Raw genomic sequence first — 22,004 nt, forward strand, 5'->3', positions numbered from 1 at the left:
TCAGACTACATACTCAGATATATCTACATTATAAAATCATAACTCATGGATAGTTGAACTTTAAAAAACAACACACCAACATCCAGCTTCAAACAAGGAAGCAGGAACTACAGGTATCTCAGCAGAAGTCTCCACCCAGACCAGTCGATTTCCCAGTGGCCCTACCCGTTTCTTACACGTGAATATTTTTAAACATGAAATCAAAAGTTATTGACATTCTGTGAAACTGCTTCCTCATGACTGGGAAACAGCAAAGCTTAAATGCTACAGTGCTTTTTGTTATAGTTTATTTAGTGGCACACTACAAGGAAGCTCTTATTGTGTCACCTGAAATTAATGCCTTTTAAATACATTTTAAGGTCTTTTCTGAAAAATAAATAAACTCGGTGCTTTCAGTCTTTTCAAGAGATGGCGACACAGATGATTGTGACAAAGGTTGCTCCAATACAACTCTGCACGTGTCACAATTTTCTTAGTTATTCTCTTTTTCTCTATCTAGTTTGTTAAGAAAATTATTTTTAATTCTATTTATTTTTATCTTAAAATTTTCCCACTGATCTCACTATCATCGACATCATCAATCATCAAACTCTAACTGTTTAATGTAACTGGTACAACCAGGAGCTGCACTTCCTTAGTGAACAAGTGCTTCAGAGGGAGTTTCCATACACGTTTCTTTTACTCGAGTTTGGGCATGCAGCCATACTGTTGTACTGCCAGTTTTATAACTAAGCTAACATGTAACAAAGGCAGATTAATGACAAAGTAATTGTTTATATTGTTTAGTTCACAAGGGTTGCAGTGTTTTTACCGACTGGTGCTCCAACAGCAGCAGAAACTCCAGCAGCAGCTCCAGCAGAAACAAAATCCCTCTTTTCTGTGTCTCTCCGGAAGTATTCAAAGATCTACAAACACATACCAACAGTTATCACCAGTTATAAATGCTTCTTACTCACACCAGGGCTGTCACTTTTTATTCCATTTCAAACATTTGTTCCAACGTGGTAAAAAGCAGATGCCTACATCATACGCCACATCTGAGGGCTCACCTGTAATCTCACTGTCCAAGTGAGGAACCAAAGTTAACTTGACCACAGATGAGTGGAGCAGCGTCTGTTCTCACCTGACTGACCTACTCCTGCAGCATGTCATGATATTTTAGCTAAACTCTCCCGACAGCGTATAAATAAGCCAAAGCAGTGAGAGGTACTGACTAAGGACTGCATGGTTACAGCAAAAGTCAGAACCACAATCATTTTGTTCAACAAGTACTTCGTGTATTAAAACATGCTTTATAAATAAACTTGCCTGGCCTTGCCAATATTATGTTCACCATTAATCACTGACTTTGGAAATATTAAGCATTTATTGAACTTAAAAAAAAAAAAAAAAAAAACCTAGTCTTTTAACAGCGTGTCTTCTTGAACTTGAACTTGAACTAAATATGATTTATTTTAAAACCAAATTAAGTATTTCATCTACCTAACTGATTGACAGTTCAGAGGAAACGACTTCTGTGTTTCCCCACAAAGACTTCACTTGGGCGGGCCGCCCAGGTATATTAACAGCTATCCAAGTATATTTGGCAACCCATCTTTATTATAATAGTTTTTTTTTTTTTTATGTCTGAGAGAACTTATGCAATCGATTACATAATTTCCCAGTGCACTAATTCGCTCAGCCGCTTCTTGCCTCGCTCTCTCTCTGTCACACGCACACATACACTGACAATGTGCCGTGACGCCGTCTGTGAATACAGTGCCTTGCGAAAGTATTCGGCCCCCTTGAACTTTGCGGCCTTTTGCCACATTTCAGGCTTCAAACATAAAGATATAAAACTGTAATTTTTTGTGAAGAATCAACAACAAGTGGGACACAATGATGAAGTGGAACGAATTTTAATTAAATATTAAGCCCAAATCTACACTTTTTATTTTTGAATGAATTTTGTGTCAGTTTAAACCTGTTTTGAATTTGGTTTTTGGAAAAAGTGAAAGCCCTAAATCACACATGTCAAGTCAAGTCAGTTATATTGTCAATTCTACTATATGCACAAGGCATACAGGGGATTGAAATCACGTTTCTCTCAGACCCACAGTGAAGGCTACGACAGAAAACACAGACCATACAATACATAAACCACCAGGATATTTAAAAAAAAAAAAAAAAGTTGAACTATATACACACACACACACACACACACATTTATATGCATGCATAAAAATACAAATATTCATTAAAGAAAATAAACTACCATATATAAGGGCTGCCATATGTACAATTAAAAAAGAAATGCAAATGATAATAGCAATGTACTGTAACCATAGACACATATGAACGGTACAACCGCGCTTGACCAATTACTCCTAGTATTTAATTGTAACCAGGCAAATCCAATTACAAGGAAGGAAAATATGATCGTTTTCCAATCTGATACTTCCTCACTACACACACTGACCTTGAAGTCTCTCTTTAAAGAAGTGCTCCTGCCCTGGGAAACTCCTGCAGCTACAACAGAACCAGAGTGAATCATGGGCCCTTCCTGAGGGATTGTGGGTAAACAAGGACAGATATGAAAGGAAATTCTTGTCAGGAATGAAAAGTTTTAACATACTGGGTGAAAATCTCAAATGGGCCCAAAACAGAGCTTGTATCACATCACTACATCCTTAATCTGAATGACATAGAACTGATAAAGCTGTTGCATGTTCTAGTTTCGCTGGCGAGTTTTTAGATTAACAATGTTTACCTTTCCCACAGCAAGGCCTCCGACCACTGAGCAGATTACACCGCACACTTTCACCACCAGTGTCTGTGGAGGACAAGCACAGAATGTAAGGATATGACACTCCCTCCTGTTTAAAAACAGTGGTTCATTTATTATCGTGCGTGTACCTTGAGTCGGACCACCCTGGGAATCTTGACTCCGTTCAGGTAACATTTTATCTGAGGAATACCACTTCCTGCTGCGATGGGCTGGATGAGACAGAGAAGTGTGAAGAGTTGCATTGAACAAGAAGACAAAAGGTGATGAAAGACAAAACAGCGTCTTACAGTATTTATGACTGAAGGGGTAATATCGGAAGGCGTGACAGGATATGACCTGAAAACAGTGGTTGTGTGCTTTATTCATAATCAATCTAGAACAATTGCAAAACAAATCACAGAAGAAGCACTTCTTCAGCAGTCTGGTTGCAGGAGGAAACTACAATGTTACCTAACAAAACCTCACATGTGGCTTACCAGAATGGGAGGAATGGAGAAGCATATTCATCTTTACTTTTCAGCATTATGCAGTCATGGAGGCAAACCTGTGCAGTTTTCACTTCCACATCATGAATGGTTTATAACCGAGACATGTAACTGGCTGAAGAGTGTGTTTATGAGACACTTCTTCAAAAGCCACTCGCACACTTGAAGAGTATGGTCACAGAAGAGGATGAAAGCCGAAATAAAACAGGAATTGTTTTCAAACCGTTTTTCCTTTGTCTTACCTCACAAAACGCAACTATAATGGACCCCACCATGACAAAGGCAGAGTTGAGGACGGCCCAGAGGAGAAGAGAGACGGACAGGCCGCCCACCGCTGTAAACGTCTCGCACTGTGTTTGTGGTTTTAACACTGTGCTGTCAATCAGGGAGCTTCGACTCTGTGATTATTAGCAAGCTAGCAAGGATAGCTAAGGTAGCGTTAGTATACAGCTGTTAGCTATCCAGTTAATCAGTTCTGAATATTTCCAGGCTTCAGCCAGCGAGGGTCAGGAAAACAGAGCTGAAGAGAGAGATGTAGGAGAGGCTGCTAGTGCAGCAGCGACAGGTAAGATGAACAGCACAGCAAGCACAGAGGCAGTAAGTAGAATCTAATTCTGTGGGAAACACTGTACTTATTACTCTATTTTACAAATAAATCTTTGCTTCTTCAGGTTCATTTTATTGTCATAATCATCAGAATTCAAAATCGTAATTGAAAATTACATTCGATTAATTGCCCAGCCCTTCTACCTACCTAATTCTGAAGATGGTCAGCCAGTAGTTGAGAACGTTAAACAGAGCTCCAAGCAATCCACCTGCACAGGAAGGCAAATCAAAATATATACACACACGTGCTGTCGTGTTAAGACTTTCAAACCCTAAAAAAAGGGTGCCAACACTTAAACACAAAGTTTTTACCTATAGCTCCCATAGCAATGAACAGGGGAATCTCATAGATGTTGTAGGCCACACTCTAAGAAAAGACAGAATGTGTGTCACCTTGTACATTCGATGTCTGTGAGGGTTCGAGGTCAAGGACACACCGATGGGTGCTGAGAACACACACTGAATTCAGCCCAACTGTTTACTGGCCAATTATACTGTCAGTAGCTTTTCTGAAGAACATAAGGTGAAGCCATTAACACTGGTTACTGAGAGTTGGGAACATAAGTTCACATGCTCTAACAAAACATATGACACGGCTACACCAGTAACACCGGTGCTAACACACTTCAGGATACTCTCTTTGATCGCTTGGTATTTTATCCCAGCCAGCTTCTCCACCATGATGTCTATAAAGCAGGCAATGAGGCCAGTCAGAATGCCGATCAGCCCGCAGACCACCCAGCGACTGATCTCCAGACAACGGAAACTCTAAAGACACATAATGAGAGAGGTAATGGAAACAGCAGAGATATGAGAGTAGATGAGACGAAGGAAAATATATGAATTTGTAAACAGTAAAATGTTCAGGTAGTTCGTCGCATTTTCTCGTTCTACTCACCAAGTAACCCATCCTCCGCTCCTCCTCAAGAAACAACTGGTTCTCAATGTTGTCATAGTCCAGACTCTGGAATAACACGCACATGATAAAACAAACACCATAAAATCTGTAAAATAATGATTCTATTTCTCTGTAGTTCATGATAAACACAGATATTGAAAATGTGACAAAACCAACTGTGTGTAAACACTATATTGGACCAATGTCAGCGGTTTCAGTGCAAACCAAGAGCATTTCTCCTGGGTTGGAAAGGTCTCCTGTATTATTGTGATAGACACTGAGGAAGAAGTTCAGGGTGAAGGTGGAGATCATGGAGGCAAAGAACTGTAGATGAGAAAGATTAAGAAGAGAATGCTAAAAACATTCCCAATCCTCATCCATCTACCTACCATTTCAACCTTCATCTAACATTCTGAGAGCAAACCTCTTGATTTTACTTGACACCAGGATTTATAAACTGGGGTGCACACAGGACCACCACGACTTACTATCCTCCACGTCAGCATCTGGTTCCAGAAAGAAGCGCCCTCCTCTAGAGAGAACAGAACGCCACCTGTCGTCCACAGAAACAAAGTTACAGTCAGGATGTTATCACATGTCGGATCAGTATCTATTCTCTGATTTTCAGAAGATGCCAGTTTAACTTGTACCATAACAAACATCCACCTCACAGCAGTGTGCAGGATGGGGCTGAGTATTTACTGCATTTACTCTTTCTATATGTACAAGTCAGCTTTACTGTCACAATAATAAACCATCAACAAGCTAGTTCATGCATGCCCGGTGATGGTGGGACACCCTTTAGGGTCCACCAACTTATATTGAAGGTTTTTAAGAAAATACCACATTGAATGCAGTTTAATATCCAAGTCACAATCATACCGTCCGATGTATATAATGGAACATTTTATTTGAACCTCCCAGCAGTATATAACAATCATCTCATGATGAAATGAATGTTATCTAGACCCAGATAAGCATCACAGAGGGGATGGATGTTTTACTCATTTCTGCTAAAATTGACACTTGACCCATTGTGAGCTACCTAGCTACTGTAGCTTGCAGCAGTGATAGAATTTGCTACAGCTCTGAACTAAAGCTACACAAAAAGGACAATCCATTGTTGAAACAGTGCCACCTGTAGTTTACAGATGTATAACATCTCCCAACAACCCCCTACAAATTGTCAAATAAGCAGGAAAGTTTTAAATCCTTCAAATATAGGATTGTATTTATTGAAAATGCTGTCATCAAATCCGGGAGTTTGAGAATCAGCTAATAATCCATATTCTGTTGGGTGAGTGTATTGTTTTACCTCATATTTAAGTGACAGCAGCTTCTCAGTGTGAGGGATCTCTTTGAGCCGCCCCCTACCAGAGTCCTTCGGGGGAAAACACAGAAAAAACAGACGTCACCACACCATCACTGATGTACAACCTCTGACTGAGGATCAACAAGGAGTCAAAGGAAACACATATGCTCAACAGCACTGAGCAACAATTGAGAAGCATTTGAAACAAGATGAGAAAGCTGTTTTTTGCTCTCAAGACTCATTTAAAAGAGCAGGAGACAGGTTTGACAGACTTTTAATGACTTATGACTAGTGACAGCAAAACAAAAGCACCAGTGTTTCCTCCTGAACATTTAGTACAAACACTGCAGCAATAGAAGGAAAGCTATGAAATAAGGAACTCTTGTAGGAGCATTTAAGATTTTTCCAATGTCAATGCAGAATATTTAGTGTTGACAGAAACAGTAGTGCAAATGAGTGAGTTACAATCAGCAGCAATGAAAGTAACTACAGAAAGTAACGAACATTTCAATAAACAGAACAAGAGCAAACAACAACAAACAAAACATGCATGGCATCACATTCACAGCAGCCAGTGAAACAGAAGCAAATATAATGGTTTCTGCTGGGAACCAGCGCGATATCCTATTTAACTAAGTTATGTTCAAATAAACTCAAGCGTCTATCATATGTTCTATACTGAGCTGTCCCCATTGACTGTAGCCTGAACCATTGGAGTGCTTCTCATACACTGAATTTCACTGCGATTTATTTGACTTTTACAGGGTCTTTATGGGACTCACTGTAACTGTGTGAAGAGCTACACAAATAAACTTCATTAAAACTGACTCTTTTGCAAGCTAGTTCAATCTCAATGGCACTTTTAGGCTTCATATTAGCTGCACTTTTAGTTTACTGTAAAGTAAAGGGATTTGATGAAGTCCTGTCCAAAATGCCTATCGCTCTGAACTTTAACCAGTGTGTGGAATCAGTCAGTGTCTGAAAACACTGAACAGCTGAGCAAAACACAGGGCAGGCATCACATCATACTTTGCTATGCATCACAGTGGGAATAACCAGACAGTTTCCAAACATGTGCCTCTCATGCAGACTGGATGAGTCAGCTGATGCTGGGCTGATCTGGCCTGTTAGCAGGTCACACACAGGTCTCACACATGAAGCTTCAGCTGCGAGCTCAGCTTAAATTAAATACAACAATTTCTGACACCTTAACTTCCTTTCAAGGAGCATCTCATAAATCAGGCCAAACTCAAATGCCCCCACTATATGTGTAACTGATTACTTCTCATTGATTTGGTTGTAGATAATTGGGTTTTATTGTAATAGTGGATTGACTAACTACACTTCAGGAGTCCAACAGAAGTGCTGCTAAGGGTACTGATGGAGTGAGGATCAATATGCACGACAGACACAGAGAGACAGAGAGAGTGATGATGTTTCGAGTTCAGACTTTACCTCATCTGATGTTATCTCCTCTTCCAAATCCACTGTGTTCAGTCTGCCTAGCTGAAATATCCTGCCTCCTCTAGACAACTACAGAAATCACAGACAGAAAAATATATATACATGTGTGGCTATGTGTAGCAATTTCCTGGTTTACTGGCTAAAATTACGCAGATGTTAGCATCTAGCATCTAAAGTAATGGACTTCCATATTTATGATGCCCTGACCGATGAGTACTACAAAACCCTAGGGAAGCAGAAATTGTTACTTTGCTCATAGTTGACTCAAGAGGAAGCAAGTGTTCATGTCTGAAAATCAACTACAGGCACCTGTTTTCAAGGCTTCATTTACTTCCACTGGTGCAGAAACGCTAACCTGGTACTGGATCCCCGTTTCATATGAAATTTACATAATTTTTTAGTTTTTGGTGGTTTTTTTCCCCCCTCAGGCAGTTTATTTAGTAAACCTGAACTGATTACATGTCAAAATAAAACTGGGAAAATGAGTCTGTCCTAAAACTTTTCACCATTAGTGTATATAACTAAATTAGGACACTTAACATCTCTTAGCTTATATTAAGTAAAACCCTAATTAAATACAGTAACAAGAGAAGTGTAATTTAGTCTAAAGACATCAGGCTAAGCACGACTTATCAGACACTGATGTTCACTTTTAATACTATTCTGACCTCTAACATTAACAGCAACCGTGTAAATAATATAAAAATATAGGTCAGTTACCTGATGGACGTGTTCCTTTTCCAGTTTAAGACAGAAATCCCGGTAACAATCGATGAGAATAACTAATTTTTCTAAACTTTTCGACATCTTTCTGGATAGGATAGCTATATCCGAGTACATACATCGTCTAAGTAATGTAATTACCATAAATTTGATTGGCATATTTTCATACAGTTATATTCAACTTAAGCAAAGTTGTTGTTTATAACTAACTTGACTCAACTGCAAAAATGCCATAATGCATGAAAAGACATCCAAAATGAATGCTCTGTATGCGGCAATGTACAACATTCATTTCCAGCAATCATGACCCATGCAGAAATTATATACATGACTCAACACAACTTTATAATGGTTAAAAAGATGTGACACAGCATCTTCGTCTTGCTGCAACAACAGCACCTGTTATGCTAACAGTTAGCCAACATGCTAGCTGTACCTGTCTGGGGTGTCTGGGCTGCTCGGAGCCGTTAAGCAACGGTGTGGTCTCCCCAGCTGACAGCGACTCGTCAGTTCGGCTGGACCACGACACTTTCTTCGTAATGTTAGCCATAGTGGACTCTGATAGCTCGTCGTTGAAGCCGTCGCTAAATTATTCCATTAATTGCTGTTGCAGATGGCTAACTTCTTTTTCTTTTTCTCAACTCCCCATGACTGTTCCTGCATCTCGTGACGTTTTGTAAGGCTCGCGCGCAGGGCCAAAGCTAATTGTCAGGCGCGTTGAATGCTGGGATTTGTTGTTTTACTGCCTGTGGGCGAAAACTGAAGTTTGTGTGCAAAGACAATTGGCTTACTGTAAAGCTGGAAGCACTGTGATACAAAAATACTTATTTTCACTTAAGACAGAGTATTATTAGCATTAGTAAAATGTACTTAAAGCATCAATTCAGAAATTTTGAAAATAAGCATCTTACACTGTCACTATTATATATGAGATTATTTGACTACAATTACAGATGTTTTTATGTGTAAATAGTATTTTTGTAGTACTTAGTTAAGGTGTAACATTTTCAACTATTTTATACTGCTTTGGCGTTTAATCTACAACAGTATATCATATTTTGCAAGCTCATCATATGCCTTGTCCATAAAATCCTGATCTGTAAAGTAACTAAAGTGGTCAAATAAATGTACAGGGGTGGAAAAAAAACAGAATATTTTCCTCAGAATTGAAGGAGTGCAGAAATTTAAAGTTGCATGAAATGGAAACACTCAAGTAAAGTACAAGAACATCAAATTCATATTTGAATGAATGTAGTTAATTACATTCCACCACACTTCACTAGACTTTTGTATCTGTGCACCAAACAAAAATATACAACACTGCAGATTTTATTTATATATAAAAACACAACTTTAGCTTTTACTGGCAATCCAAAAGACAAACCTATATGCTATATACTGTACCGATAACTAATGATAGTCTTTGAACTGATTTTAAAGCCAAAAAGATATATAACTAAAACTGTCTCTTAATGGACCACTGCACATTTTAAGAGTTTCAATTAAATCCGAATTTGACCTCTTAAGAATAGGAGGAATCCTTCATGAACTCATCCCACACAGTGCTCTAAACATTCACAAGCCACCTGTTGCACCTCTCCATGTACCTCCTTTATATCCTCCATACCCAGCACCACCCCTCTGGGAACACCTTTCCCTTCTGCCACCCCTTCTACCTCCAAGGGGCTCAGGACTCTGTTCCATACCCTGAACCCTGCCACTTGCCCTGCAAAACCTTCTGTGGGATCAAACCCTCCACCAACAGAGTCCTGCTCCTGACCCAACACCACAGTTCCACCTCCAGGAATCTCCCAGCCCTTTCTGAAGTTGGAGCCTGAAGAGGTGAGGCGCCGGTCATTATAGTGCCAGAACCGACCTTGGATGGAGGACCAGAGGACACAGAGGTGGTGCCAGTGAGCATCCAGCAGCAACAATACTGGAAGGCTGCGATAGACAGGGTCTCCAAGGACAAAGTCCAGAGAAGGTGAGGAAGCAATGGGGTAGGAAAAAGGTGAGGGTGGAGAAGAGGAGTAGAAGGGCTGGAAGGATGAGGAAGAAGCAGAGACATTTCGTCCATACAAAACTAACTGATTGTCATTGTCATCTGTGGCATAGGAGAGCAGTGTGCCGACATGGGAGTTTTCTACACGAAGCCACAGACACACCGAAAATTCAGGAAGATCAGGAAAAGTTGAGAAGAAGGTGACGTAGTTCTCCAGTGATGCCGAAGGGAAGAACAGCATGGAATCTACATTACAGACTGCAGAAAAATACAGAAGGAGGATCACTTTGAGTTGGCTTATGCATGCAAAATACAACTTGAATTTAGATTTTTTTGCATGTATCTGAGCTACAATTTGAGTCTCACTGATAGAGAGACACTATCACTGGTTAAAACTGGTGTTGCTCTCTTTCATTAGATTGGCTTGTATTTGCTGCCTCTTTATCATATTCTAATTGCTTTGCCCAGTATTTTAATTAGCACTTAATCAATCATGTTTTTCCTACAGTGCTTTTACTTACTGGTTGCATGCTTTTTGGGAACTGGTTGTGCAGGAATCTTGTGCCTCACAGGAAGCTGGAGCATGTTATGGATAACTGAAGATTCTACCTTTATGTCACTTTCTTCTTCCTCTTCACCTTTCCACGTAGTAGCCCTGGGCTGATAATACTCAGACTGGGTTTGAGGGAGAAAATCTGAGGCTTGTGGAGGGGAGACTCCCACTCTGGTGCTTCTCTGTCTGTCTTTGGTGGGTTCAGACTGGGTTTGAGGCTGTGAATGGGGCCAAGATGGGTGACGGGGGTTGGGAAGTTGGGAGCCTGTCTGAGGGTGTAACTGAGGCTGGGATGGTTGTTGGACCTGGGCTTGGATCTGGGCATGATGAAAAGGCTCAGTCTGGCGAGACTGGAGCTGCTCCTGCTGGATCGGGTAAGGCTGTGTTTGGGCTTGGATCTGGAGCTGTGACTGGGGACGGTAAGGCTCAGGGTGGGGCAGGTAATATGGATTTGGATACTGGTCTTGTATATGTGGATGAGAGTCTGGCTGAGGTCTTAGCTTCTGGGCTTTTGAACGCTTAGGCTGGTTTGTTGAGTGGTTCTGATACGGCTTGGCCTGTTTGGCTTGGCTGATTCCTTCTCGTCTGGGTTGGGTATGTCCTCCAAGAATCCTTCCAGGCCTTCCTTGTCTTTGGTTTTGTGTATTGCTGTGTGGTTTGTCATATTCCTGAGGTGTGCTGTTGGAGCTGAGAGGCTCTCCCACCCTCCCTGACCCCATGATATTCCTTCCTCTATTCCACTGCAGCACCTCATTAAGACGGTCCTCCAGTTGGGTGACTCGCAGGGCCTGATTTATCAAGGATTCTTGCAACCCTTTTAGCCCAACTACCAGCTCATCACGCTGGATCTGAAGGGCATCTAGCCTCTCCTCTTGGCTTTGGAGCTCCAGAGTGAGGTTGAGGAAATCCTGAATAGGATCAGGCTTCTGTCTCTGGGCATGGCGGCGGAACTCTCTCAGGTTTCTCTCCATCAAAGCCAGACGACCCTCCAACCTTTTATTCTTCTTCTCAATCTTCCTAGTCCAGTCTCTGTGATGTTAAACATGAAAATAGGTTTTATTTAATTTATGTAAATGCATCATAAAGTATATTTAGCCTTAAGCTAAATGATCAAAATGTTTTTGCTGTTTTGCCAAGGACATTTTGGGAGGAGTTTGTCAATTATAATGATATTTCATCCAACAACATTTATGACATTAACATATAGTGCTGTATTCTAACAAAACAAAAAATGCATTAACAGGATAATGTTAAAATAACATACAATGAGATAGGACGATGTTAAAACAAGACTAAGAATCTGCAGCCATGCTAGGCTAATGTCTGTGAAACATACAGTGGTGCCTTGAACAAAACATCACCATGTTAACGTGGTCACAATGTTTAGCTAGTGATTCGCAAGTATGTTTCACATGTCACTTTTGTAGTGTAGTGTGCTAATATGCTAACATTAGCATTAAACAGAACGCACAGTCCAGGTTGAGAGAATATGTACTAGTTTTGAAGATTTGTGGTCATAAACCAAAGTTTTGGATAAATCCAATTTTGACTTGATGGTGCTAGATTAAAAATTAAGAGATCCAAATGATTATTACAATTAAATTTAAGGGGAATACCAATGTGTGCACCAAATTTAATGATAATCCATTTAATAGTTGTCGAGACACTTCATTGAAACCATGTACCATTTATTATTCTAGAAAAATGCCAAGAGCTCTCCAAGGTCTGCAGGATGCATCTCCTAAAAAGGGGTGTCCAAGGTTTCATGCCAAGCAATCCAGGTGCTGAGTCATTACTTTCCAGCCACCAGTTTCTTGTCATTTTCTGAACTTAACCAGTAAACTGGACTTACCTGTAAACTCCAGCTGCCCTCTGGTTTATATGATGCTATAAATTGTTTTTGCTTGCTAAATGTAAACAGTATACAGGGATTGGTCTTGGATGTATCAGTCCACACACATGTTCAGCCCAGCTGTCCCTCAGCGCTAACCTGAGAGCCTCTATCTCCTGCGTTGTGCTCTGCTTGAGGTGTTCAAGGTCCTGTGACATGTGGTGGTAATGGTCATTCAGGGCCTGGACACGGCTCTCCAGGCCCCCAGAGGAGTTTCTGTTCTGGTTCAAGGCCAACAAATCCAAACGGGCCTGGGCCAGCGCCCGGAACTGCTGGAACTATCAGGGAAGAAATGGGTTTTCACAAATCTTTCTGCAGCTGTTTGGATCAGGAAAATACTCAAAATCTCCAGAGGAAAAAAACATGTACTGTAATGACTGTATATCTTGAACACTCATCACTGTTGCAACTGTTTTTCCATCATTTCAGCTACCTTCAGTACTTATACACAATACTGTAGCTAACTGTAACAAAACCTTAACTTTATGCCTTTTGTGGCTGAGTATTAATCGGTCATATGGAATTTTAGCTGCACAAAATTAGTTCTTGTTTCTACTTTAGCTTTCTTGGCTATAAGCTATCTTAATAAATGAATCTTTAATTACATACAATACTATTTATAGCTAGCTTAACCACATCAAGTTATAATAAAGGTCACATTTACTGCACCTCTGCTAAGCTAGGCTGTTTGGCTTTTTGGAAACCCGGTGTTGCTTTTTATTTCCATGATGATTAAATGTAGTTACTGCCTTGTTTATACCTTGAACAAACTCTTATTATGATGTCTGATGATTTTTCAATTGGAGGAAATGTAGCTTAATTCTTTTTAGCTTGATTTAGCTGATTTTAGCCTTTGATTTCTAGTTCTTACTAAACTGACATGCCCCCAAATTACACATTAATATGGCATAATATTTTCTAATGGTAAACCAGGTGTTAAAAGTTAAGTTCTAGTCTCAACTCTGTACTTACTGTGTTTTAGCTTTGCAGAGTAAATATGACAAAATGTTTTTGGAAGTTTCATCCGATAAGGTTTTTCAAAAAGGTCTCTAATCAAGGAGGTCTGTCTAATAAAATCTTTGGCTCTATTGCCCCAGAACAAACAAAGCTTTATTTTTTTCCCTTATATTTCGTCTGATGTTATGACAAGTCACTGAAAAACAAAATAAACCCAGCAGCTGCAGAGAACCGCATTTTTGCAGAGGCCAGTCAGAAAGTCAAGTCATTACTACGCTGGCTGAGGTTGATGTTATACTAACTGTTTGGCCACTGCTTGGTGGCTGTGGCTCAAGAGGTAGAGTGGGTCGCCTCCTAACCAGCAGATTAGCAGTTCGATTGCTGGTTTGTCCAGTCCATCTGTGTGAGTGCTTGGGTGTGTGAGTGGGTGAATGGCCAAATAGTGTGAAAGCATGTTGAGGGTGCTGCAATGCATAGAGAAGCACTATACAAGTACAAGCCCACTAACAACTGCTACTGTATTTATTTTGCATCATTGAAAAACAATATAATAGCTTAGCCTTTATGTTAATGTAAAAATATATATATAAATAATAAGCTGCTGTTACTGTAATCACACACACATACACTCAAAGTCTGATTCAAACTGACCTGATCATTGAGCCGTCGTAGTTTCTGGGACACAGGGTCAGTTCCCTGAACCTTTATGGGCTGGATCTTAAGCAGAAGTATATGACCCAGGACCAGAAGCCAGCGGCTGGGCCTGAGGATGCCCATGGTGCAGTGGAGCAGGGATAGCTGCAGCTGAGAGCCTGGGTCCCCTTGTGAAGGAACAAACAGAAGGGAGGAAGACATAGCTAAACAGGGCTGGTCTTGTTACACACAGTATACACACTAAAACCACACACAATACACAAAAGCTCACCCACAGGCTGGGATAAGAACACATTTTCCAGTTTCCACAGCATCATCAGGGAGCTGAGAGGAGATACAGATGGATTTAACAGGTACTCAGCTCCTCTCTGTCTCTCACTCTCCCCCATCAATGAACAGGAAGAACATAAAAGTAAACTGCTCAAATCAATCTACAAACTGACATCCACCATCTCTTAAAATGTCAAATAATGAAAGCACGTTCCTGCACGCTGTTCAAGAATGTTAAGTGCAAGCATGAGTGTAAGCTTCATGAGTCCTCAGTTAGGTTTGTTGCTCAGCACTCATTGCTGTTGTTTTTTTATGGCAATGCCACCTTGAGGTTTATACACTTAAAAGCAATCATTACCTTCCTGTCTGAGGAATGATTACTCTTTTATATCACACAGCAAAAGCAGACAAACATCTGACATGAATGTTTTGCTGTGCCCAATTAAAACCTCAGCTAATCTAAACTGCTGATAACTTCTGTTAAATAGCAAGCATTTCATTGAGTTTATGATGTGTATATGCTCTTATTAGTGTGTGTGTATTGTTGCAGGGTAGCAGTACATCTCATGATGTGTGGGCTGAGGGAGCAACAGCCTACACTTCTTCCCCCTGACTCGACTGACAGGGGATCTATTGCCCTTCTTCTTCTTCTGCTTTCTCTTTGAATGGCCCAATCCAGGAATCACAACGTTGATTCCTCTCTTCTGCTTTCTGCTCATGATCAGATTGCAACACAGCGGCTTCATTTACACTGCGCTTAGAAAACTCACTGTCGAAGGCAAAAAGAAGAGACTGTTTTGTATTTGCAAAGTGTTTTGATTAAAATCTAACTGACCAGTATGTTTTTGAAAAGTCGGTGTAGATGCATTTGAATCTATCAGTAGCAAATGTTTTGAGACAATCTGGAACAGATTTAGTCCCACAAATGTATAATCATTTATCATTTCTTCTTAGTGTGACTTATGGTAGAAAAGCCACTAATATCTGACAAAATCTATACTGAGCAGATTACATCATTCATCTTTAATTACCAATCCCTTACCTGTATAAAAAGTGCAGCGTATTTAAAATGTTCAGTAATTCACACCATGAATTCCAATTCAATTTCACTTTTGGCAGTGCAGTATAAACAGGGTTTTCAGTTTCGTTTTCATTGTGACAACCTATAACTAGCTTTTTCTCAATGTCTTTTGTCATGGTGGGATCTATTGCCCTTCTTCTTCTTCTGCTTTTTCTTTGAATGGCCTAATCCAGGAATCACACCATTGACTGCGCACCAGAAGAGCAAGTTTACCACATGAACAGGACATATATCACCGCTTTTAAACAAAAGACTCTTTGAATTTGAACCTTTTGGTTTTATTTTTCTTCCTGACCTGTGAAGAAGAATCACCTTTGCTTTATCAAAATATGATGGACTCAAACTGCTTTTCATCTGGCTGTGTTTTTTAGAGAGCTGCTTTTGTTTTTAACTTTAGTAATATTTCATCGGTTTGTGGGGAACAAACAGCAAGTCCTGAGACAGATTATATAAAGGCTCCTGTCACCAGGCTGCTGTAGCTGCAGACATGGATGAAGAGACTCCGCTCCTGAACAGAAGGTCAACATCATCTGAATCCCAGGTTGGAAGTGTTTCACTTATTTTAAAATTGAATCAAAAGCCTTGAGCCTTTTTTTGAATCTTCACTCGAACAAACCATTCAACCAGTTAATGACTCCTCAAATGTAAAGCCAAATGAAATAAATAAGTCTTAAATTAGAAAGTAAAAAACACTGTTACAGGTACAAGTCATTCAAAACAAATGATATTGGGCTGGTTTGAAAGTTTCTGAGCTGCAGCTCTATGTTGGGTAAAATTATTAAGAAAGTCATACTTTAAGGTTGATTCTAACATTTGATGAATTAAGAACTTAATTAGTAGAAGATTAACATTATGCTTGTTGATTAGTCAACCTGTGTGTTTACTTTGTTTGCTTATGGTAATTCTATCATAGTTAAGATTTAGTTTAGAGCACACATAAGTTTGCTTACTTATATGTTACAATTATGTTTACAAAGTTGAGTATATCATTCTATGTGTTCACTGAATTCTTGGTCAGTATTTACTGTGTTAGCCAACTGGAGCACTGGTTAACATCAAAGGGACTGGTTCACTAAAACACTGAATCTCATTAGATTTACAGCTTTAGCAAAGAGGGTCCACAGTTCATTTATTATCACCACCTGGCTGAAGAGGCCAGGGAATTTGGGGTGACTGGGACACCAAGGGTAATAAACAAGAGATTAGCTCTGTAAATTGCTTTATTCAAAGGTCCATTCAGTTATGATAATAAATGTTTGAAAATTGATATTCGATTTCGATTATTCTTCATAAAAGAACACGCTGCATCTACTAAATCTGATGCGGTATAAATGAGCACAACAGTGCACTGCTATAAGTCAGCTGATAAAGTCTGGAGAACCAAATGTGCCATGTTCACACGAGTGGTGGCAGCAGGTCTCATTTTTATAACACATCAGCCAGTGATTCCGGTTTACCGTGGCTTTAAACACCCAGACTCCAAACAATCCAACATCACTTTTGTTTATTATGGGGTCAGTGCTGCAGGTATGGCTGCAATGAAGCAAAAAGCAGAAATGTTCAGTGGAGCAAGACAGAAGTAAAGCAACCTGTCTAAACTCAGTTCCCAGAGATCATCCGTCAGGGCCTCACTGGACAATCTACCAAAAAACAAGTGTATGTTAATCTATTCATCAATTGCAGTGAAAAGAATATTGATCTTTGCTATCATTTTAAAGAAAATGTGTTTTTTATGTAGTTTTTCCTTAACCCAAGTGCTCTAACACTTCTAAATGCAAACTTGCGCTCATCTCTTCATCCCAGATCAGTAACTCCAAACTGTTCCTGGCCGTTTTTGCGGCCGTCCTGGGGAACTTCAACTTTGGTTACTCCCTGGTCTACTCATCCCCCGTCCTGCCAGTGTTCCAGAGCCCTGATGCTGACCCTCGGCTTAGGATGGACACGAAGCAGGCCGCCTGGTTCGGTTCCATCTTCACGCTGGGTGCAGCAGCTGGAGGGCTTGGGGCCATGCTGCTCAACGACATGATTGGACGGAAGCTGAGCATCATGATGTCAGCAGTGCCGTCGACTGTTGGGTGCGTTGCAGGAACAGCATACAGTCATTGACCTGTATAGTTAAATGCATTTAGCTAAGTATGTACTTGTTCCACTATATTTAGTAGTTGCAGCTGGTTGCTAGTTGCTTTGCCTCACAAATAAAAGGCTCCATTTTTGCACAAACATGTAGAACAGGGAATGTACAATGCTGTAATGTATTTAAAAGTCCACACACAGCAGTAAAAACATAATGTAACTGAATCCATGATCTCTGTAGATGAGTCTGTGTTATTATCTGTATCTCAGGTACATGCTGCTTGGAGGGGCTGTGGACTTGTGGATGCTCCATGTGGGGCGTTTCCTAACTGGTGTTGCAGGGGGGATGACGGCGGCATCCATTCCTGTAGGCTCCCACAGTTACAGAAGCTTTTTGACCCCTTTTTGTCCCTGTAGTGTCACAATACAATCATATTGATAGACTATTGATCACACTTACATAATATCTATGTAGCTGAAGTAATTAGTCACTGATTTCTATATTTGATACATTATATTAACATGTTGTTTGACCTCATAGTATATATATATATAGTCTATGTAAACTTATATAAGGTAAAATTAGCTGCACCTTTACCAGCTACAACATGTGATGGACACAATAATACATCAATAATTATAATCAATAATGTGATACAGACTAATGAAAAATGTTGCATTCTTCATAATGACTACTTTTACTTTAGCTACATCAGGTATAATCAGATGCTAATACTTTTGTATTTTTACTTAAGTAAAATTCTGAGGCCCTTTACTTGTAACAGAGTACTTTTACATTGTGGTAATTGTACCTTTACTGAAGTACAGAATCTCAGTACTTCCTCCAACACTGCTAATTGTTTGTGTGCATCTAAAACAATTAGCAGTGTTGGAGGAAGGAGCCTCAGTATTTCTGCAAAAGGCAGGAGCAGTTTGTTTTCTACACAGACACCAACTGAAGATCAAAGATTAGACAGTGTGTAAATTCATATTCTCATCACGCCTCCTCTCTTATAAACTCTACGAGATTTATCCTCATGGCTTCCTGTGTGAATTTATGTGCATGCATTCTGACTGTGTCTTCTGTGTGTTCATGTCGCAGGTCTACATCTCAGAGATCTCCCACAAAGGAGTGAGAGGAGCTCTGGGCTCTTGCCCTCAGATCACTGCTGTGTTTGGATCCTTGACGCTCTACGCCTTGAGTAAGAGCTGACCAGCACTGCTGCATATACCTGTATCTCTTTACTGAACGCTACTTCCCATCTTTACACATTGGGCTGCAGAATATTTTACTCAGACACAGATTTAACAGAATTTCTGGGTCTGTTCTGGTTTATCTAGTTGATAGTTCTGATCATTTAAATTGCCAATAATCAGTTAAGCTGTGATATTTGTCTAAGTGATATGACAAGTCCCTGTTTGCCATCATAATCTCAATATTACATGTGATGTACAGGTCTGGTGGTAGAATGGCGGTGGCTGGCAATAGCGGGGGAGGTGCCAGCTGTGCTGATGGTTGTGCTGCTCACGTTCATGCCCTCCTCCCCCAGGAGGCTCCTCTCTTTAGGCAGAGAGCAGCGGGCTGAGAAGGCCCTTCGCTGGCTGAGGGGAAGTCAGTATGACACACATGCTGAGCTCAGCGCCATTCAGGTGAGACACAGACAGCTGCTTTAGTGTTTTAACAACCCAAAGGGGGCAGTAATGTAGAGTTCAGCTAAATGTAAGTTGCACCTTGGATGTGGCAGGTGAGGTTTTAAGAAAATGATATCATCAGGTATGCACACATTGACTGATTCGCATGCTAGAAGAGTTTTCAGATAAGCACAGTGTGTATGTTTCTACCAATGCAGCACAGCATCAGGACACAGAGTAAAGTCACACTGTCCCAGCTGGCCACACCCATTTTCTACAGACCAATCATGATCTCAGTGGTGATGCGTTTCCTGCAGCAGATGACCGGCATCACGCCCATTCTGGTCTACCTGCAGCCCATCTTTGCCAAGAGTCAAGTCTCCCTGGAGCCCAAGTAGGAGAAATATTATATTGATTTGATTATTGATTTAACTTCTAAGCAGGCTCCAAATACCAATGTATTCTTGTTCTGTACTGGTCAGGTATGATGCCGCCATTGTGGGTTTGGTTCGCCTCCTGTCTGTAGCCACAGCAGCCTCTCTGATGGACAAGGCAGGACGCAAAGCGTTGCTGTACACGTCAAGCATGCTGATGTTCCTGTCTGCTCTGACTCTGACCATTAATTCCCACACCACATATTGCCCTCCAGGCCCTGCTCCTCCCAACCTCACAGCTCTGAACTACAGTCCTCCTTTAGAGGCCAGCCAGCCCAGTTTAGCAGGCCTCATCCCTCTCATCAGCACCATGGTGTTTATATTTGGTGAGTATGCAAACAGCTTTAGACTTTTGCTAATACATGCTTTTCCTTATCACAGCTTTGTTTTAGCCATGCTAACAACTTGGCCATAGGGAGGTCGGTCCGTCCACTACTTTCAGCCAGACTGAGATCTGAACAGCTGTTGGATGCACTGGCATGAAATTTTCATGTTCTCCTAGAGGAAGAACTGTACTAACTTGGGTGATCCACTGACTTTCGACCCAGTGCCACAAGCAGGACAAAATGATGACCTAATGACCAAATATGCCTGCAAAACTAATTACATCCCCATCTACCTCTGCTGTACTTGGTTTTTATGGCTAATCATCGAATGCTCATAAACTAAACATGGTAAAATCCTCAACATGGTCATTTAGCTCAAAGTAGCACCACTACAGCCTCACAGAGCTGCTGCTGACTGTCGGTACCACAGCATCACTCCTTTAGCCTGACATGCCTGAATATGCAAAAGCAAATCATAGATAGGATATAATGTTAGCGTGCATGTGACCTTACACCTGTGGAACATCAGGTATAATGCACTGATGGCCCCCTCCAAACAAAAGCCTGGTGTGACTGCACCCTAACAAAGAGCTTTACATGAATTTTGGCGCTTTTGTTCTGCTGTGACATCATCTTCTTTCATATCAGCTGTTTGCTTTGTTAACACATTATTGGCTGTTTCCTAGGGTACGCCATGGGCTGGGGCCCAATTACATGGCTGCTCATGTCAGAGGTGCTGCCGCTGGTTGCCAGGGGCGTGGCTTCAGGTCTCTGCGTCACCGTCAGCTGGTTGACGGCGTTCATGCTCACGCACGCCTTCACACTCCTGGTGGACAGCTACGGACTGTACGTTCCCTACCTGGGTTTTACAGTGGTGTGTGTCCTCTGCCTGCTCTTCAACGCCGTGTGTATCCCAGAGACTCGCAGCCGCTCACTGGAGGAAATAGAGAACTATTTCAGGACAGGGCGCACGTTCACCATCAGACGGAGTCAGTCCACTGGACAGTCAAGCTGAAGTTTATAGATAGTGATAGTGTAAAGAAAATGTTTAAATGCAGTAATAAACACCAGGATCTAAGGAAAGCAGGTGTATGTTAGTGTAAAGGCCTGTGAGAAAATAAAAACTTAAAAATAACTACTACATAAAAGCTGAGCACAGATGGACCAAATCAAACAATACATGCCTACAACACACCATCATTTTACAGCAACGCATCAAAGCACAGTGTTTTATATTACTACATACATTATCTGAAATTCACTCAATCAATATGTAGAATACTAGATGTATGTACAGTCATGTACAGTTTAAAGTATTTATTATGGAGCTGCTCATGTTGTTCTTCTCATCTGCTAAAGGCACATTTTTCATTAAATAATTCACAAACATCCATTTAATTTTTACTTTTGCGATATGTTTTATCGCTCTGTCTGCATCCCTATATTTCTTCACTTTGTATCCCCAATCCTACACATGCACAATGCAAAACCTGACAAGAAGATGACACAATAATGCTTCATTGTCAGAGGGACTGGTGAGAGGTGTGGCGCAAAAAGTAAGTTAACGTCATCTTAGAGTTTCTGTAGTGATGCTGATTTTTTGCAGGTTAGACCATTATTATATGGACTAGAGAGGACAGGACATGATGTAGGCAGCACGCCGTGGTGGCTCTGCAGGCGAGGTCACATGCCACAGTGTGCTATCAATGTGTGACTCAGCCAGTGACGCGTGTCACCGCCCAGTGTTTCCCCATCCTCTCAGCTGTTTAGTAACAGCACAGAACTCGTCTTTATTAAATAATTAAGTAGTTAACTACGGACATTCCAAAAGCATTTGGTCACAAACATATTGGAAAAAAATAGTCACAGTATTCAA

General features: G+C 40.7%; 3 protein-coding genes across 3 annotated transcripts in view; 1 reads left to right on the top strand and 2 right to left on the bottom strand.

Moving 5' to 3' along the window:
- clcn7 (chloride channel 7) overlaps window positions 1-8,942 on the bottom strand; it is a 20,596-nt gene extending 11,654 nt beyond the window's left edge. Inside the window, exons 1-10 of the mRNA XM_020597809.1 lie at window positions 8,692-8,942; window positions 7,524-7,601; window positions 6,072-6,137; window positions 4,757-4,822; window positions 4,480-4,626; window positions 3,495-3,602; window positions 2,896-2,976; window positions 2,750-2,812; window positions 2,459-2,542; window positions 785-905 (exon numbers count right to left, since the gene is read on the bottom strand). Coding sequence (XP_020453465.1) covers window positions 785-905; window positions 2,459-2,542; window positions 2,750-2,812; window positions 2,896-2,976; window positions 3,495-3,602; window positions 4,480-4,626; window positions 4,757-4,822; window positions 6,072-6,137; window positions 7,524-7,601; window positions 8,692-8,805 — 928 coding nt within the window. The 5' untranslated portion in view covers window positions 8,806-8,942. The remainder of the gene's footprint in view (window positions 1-784; window positions 906-2,458; window positions 2,543-2,749; window positions 2,813-2,895; window positions 2,977-3,494; window positions 3,603-4,479; window positions 4,627-4,756; window positions 4,823-6,071; window positions 6,138-7,523; window positions 7,602-8,691) is intronic.
- Window positions 8,943-9,653: 711 nt separating this feature from the next.
- ptx4 (pentraxin 4, long) lies at window positions 9,654-14,701 on the bottom strand. Its single transcript, XM_020597810.1, has 5 exons — window positions 14,584-14,701; window positions 14,310-14,479; window positions 12,801-12,979; window positions 10,779-11,839; window positions 9,654-10,515 (listed from the first exon to the last, which is right to left on the bottom strand). The coding sequence occupies exons 1-5, from the start codon at window positions 14,699-14,701 to the stop codon at window positions 9,806-9,808; spliced, it is 2,238 nt and encodes a 745-aa protein (XP_020453466.1). The 3' UTR covers window positions 9,654-9,805.
- A 1,147-nt stretch (window positions 14,702-15,848) lies between these two features.
- Window positions 15,849-21,573, top strand: slc2a6 (solute carrier family 2 member 6). The gene is made up of 8 exons (XM_020597861.1): window positions 15,849-16,204; window positions 17,467-17,738; window positions 18,007-18,103; window positions 18,839-18,938; window positions 19,193-19,386; window positions 19,587-19,762; window positions 19,851-20,128; window positions 20,815-21,573. Exons 1-8 carry the CDS (start codon window positions 16,151-16,153, stop codon window positions 21,141-21,143), a joined length of 1,500 nt encoding a protein of 499 aa, XP_020453517.1. The 5' UTR covers window positions 15,849-16,150; the 3' UTR covers window positions 21,144-21,573.
- Window positions 21,574-22,004: the final 431 nt, after the last annotated feature.

This window comes from Monopterus albus, unplaced genomic scaffold (genome assembly GCF_001952655.1).
Source record: "Monopterus albus unplaced genomic scaffold, M_albus_1.0 scaffold35.1, whole genome shotgun sequence".
Lineage (NCBI taxonomy): Eukaryota > Metazoa > Chordata > Actinopteri > Synbranchiformes > Synbranchidae > Monopterus > Monopterus albus.

Bases quoted from the DNA above. Each gene is read 5' to 3' on its own strand.
- ptx4 (XM_020597810.1), bottom strand. From the start codon at position 14,701: ATGGGGGAGAGTGAGAGACAGAGAGGAGCTGAGTACCTGTTAAATCCA. The intron at 14,480-14,583 runs GTGAGCTTTTGT...TTCCTTCACAAG, and splicing joins GTTCTTATCCCAGCCTGTGG to GGGACCCAGGCTCTCAGCTG. The intron at 10,516-10,778 runs GTAAGTAAAAGC...ATTTTTCTGCAG, and splicing joins TCCCAAAAAGCATGCAACCA to TCTGTAATGTAGATTCCATG.
- slc2a6 (XM_020597861.1), top strand. From the start codon at position 16,151: ATGGATGAAGAGACTCCGCTCCTGAACAGAAGGTCAACATCATCTGAA. The intron at 18,939-19,192 runs GTAAGAGCTGAC...TGTGATGTACAG, and splicing joins CTTGACGCTCTACGCCTTGA to GTCTGGTGGTAGAATGGCGG. The intron at 19,387-19,586 runs GTGAGACACAGA...CTACCAATGCAG, and splicing joins CTGAGCTCAGCGCCATTCAG to CACAGCATCAGGACACAGAG.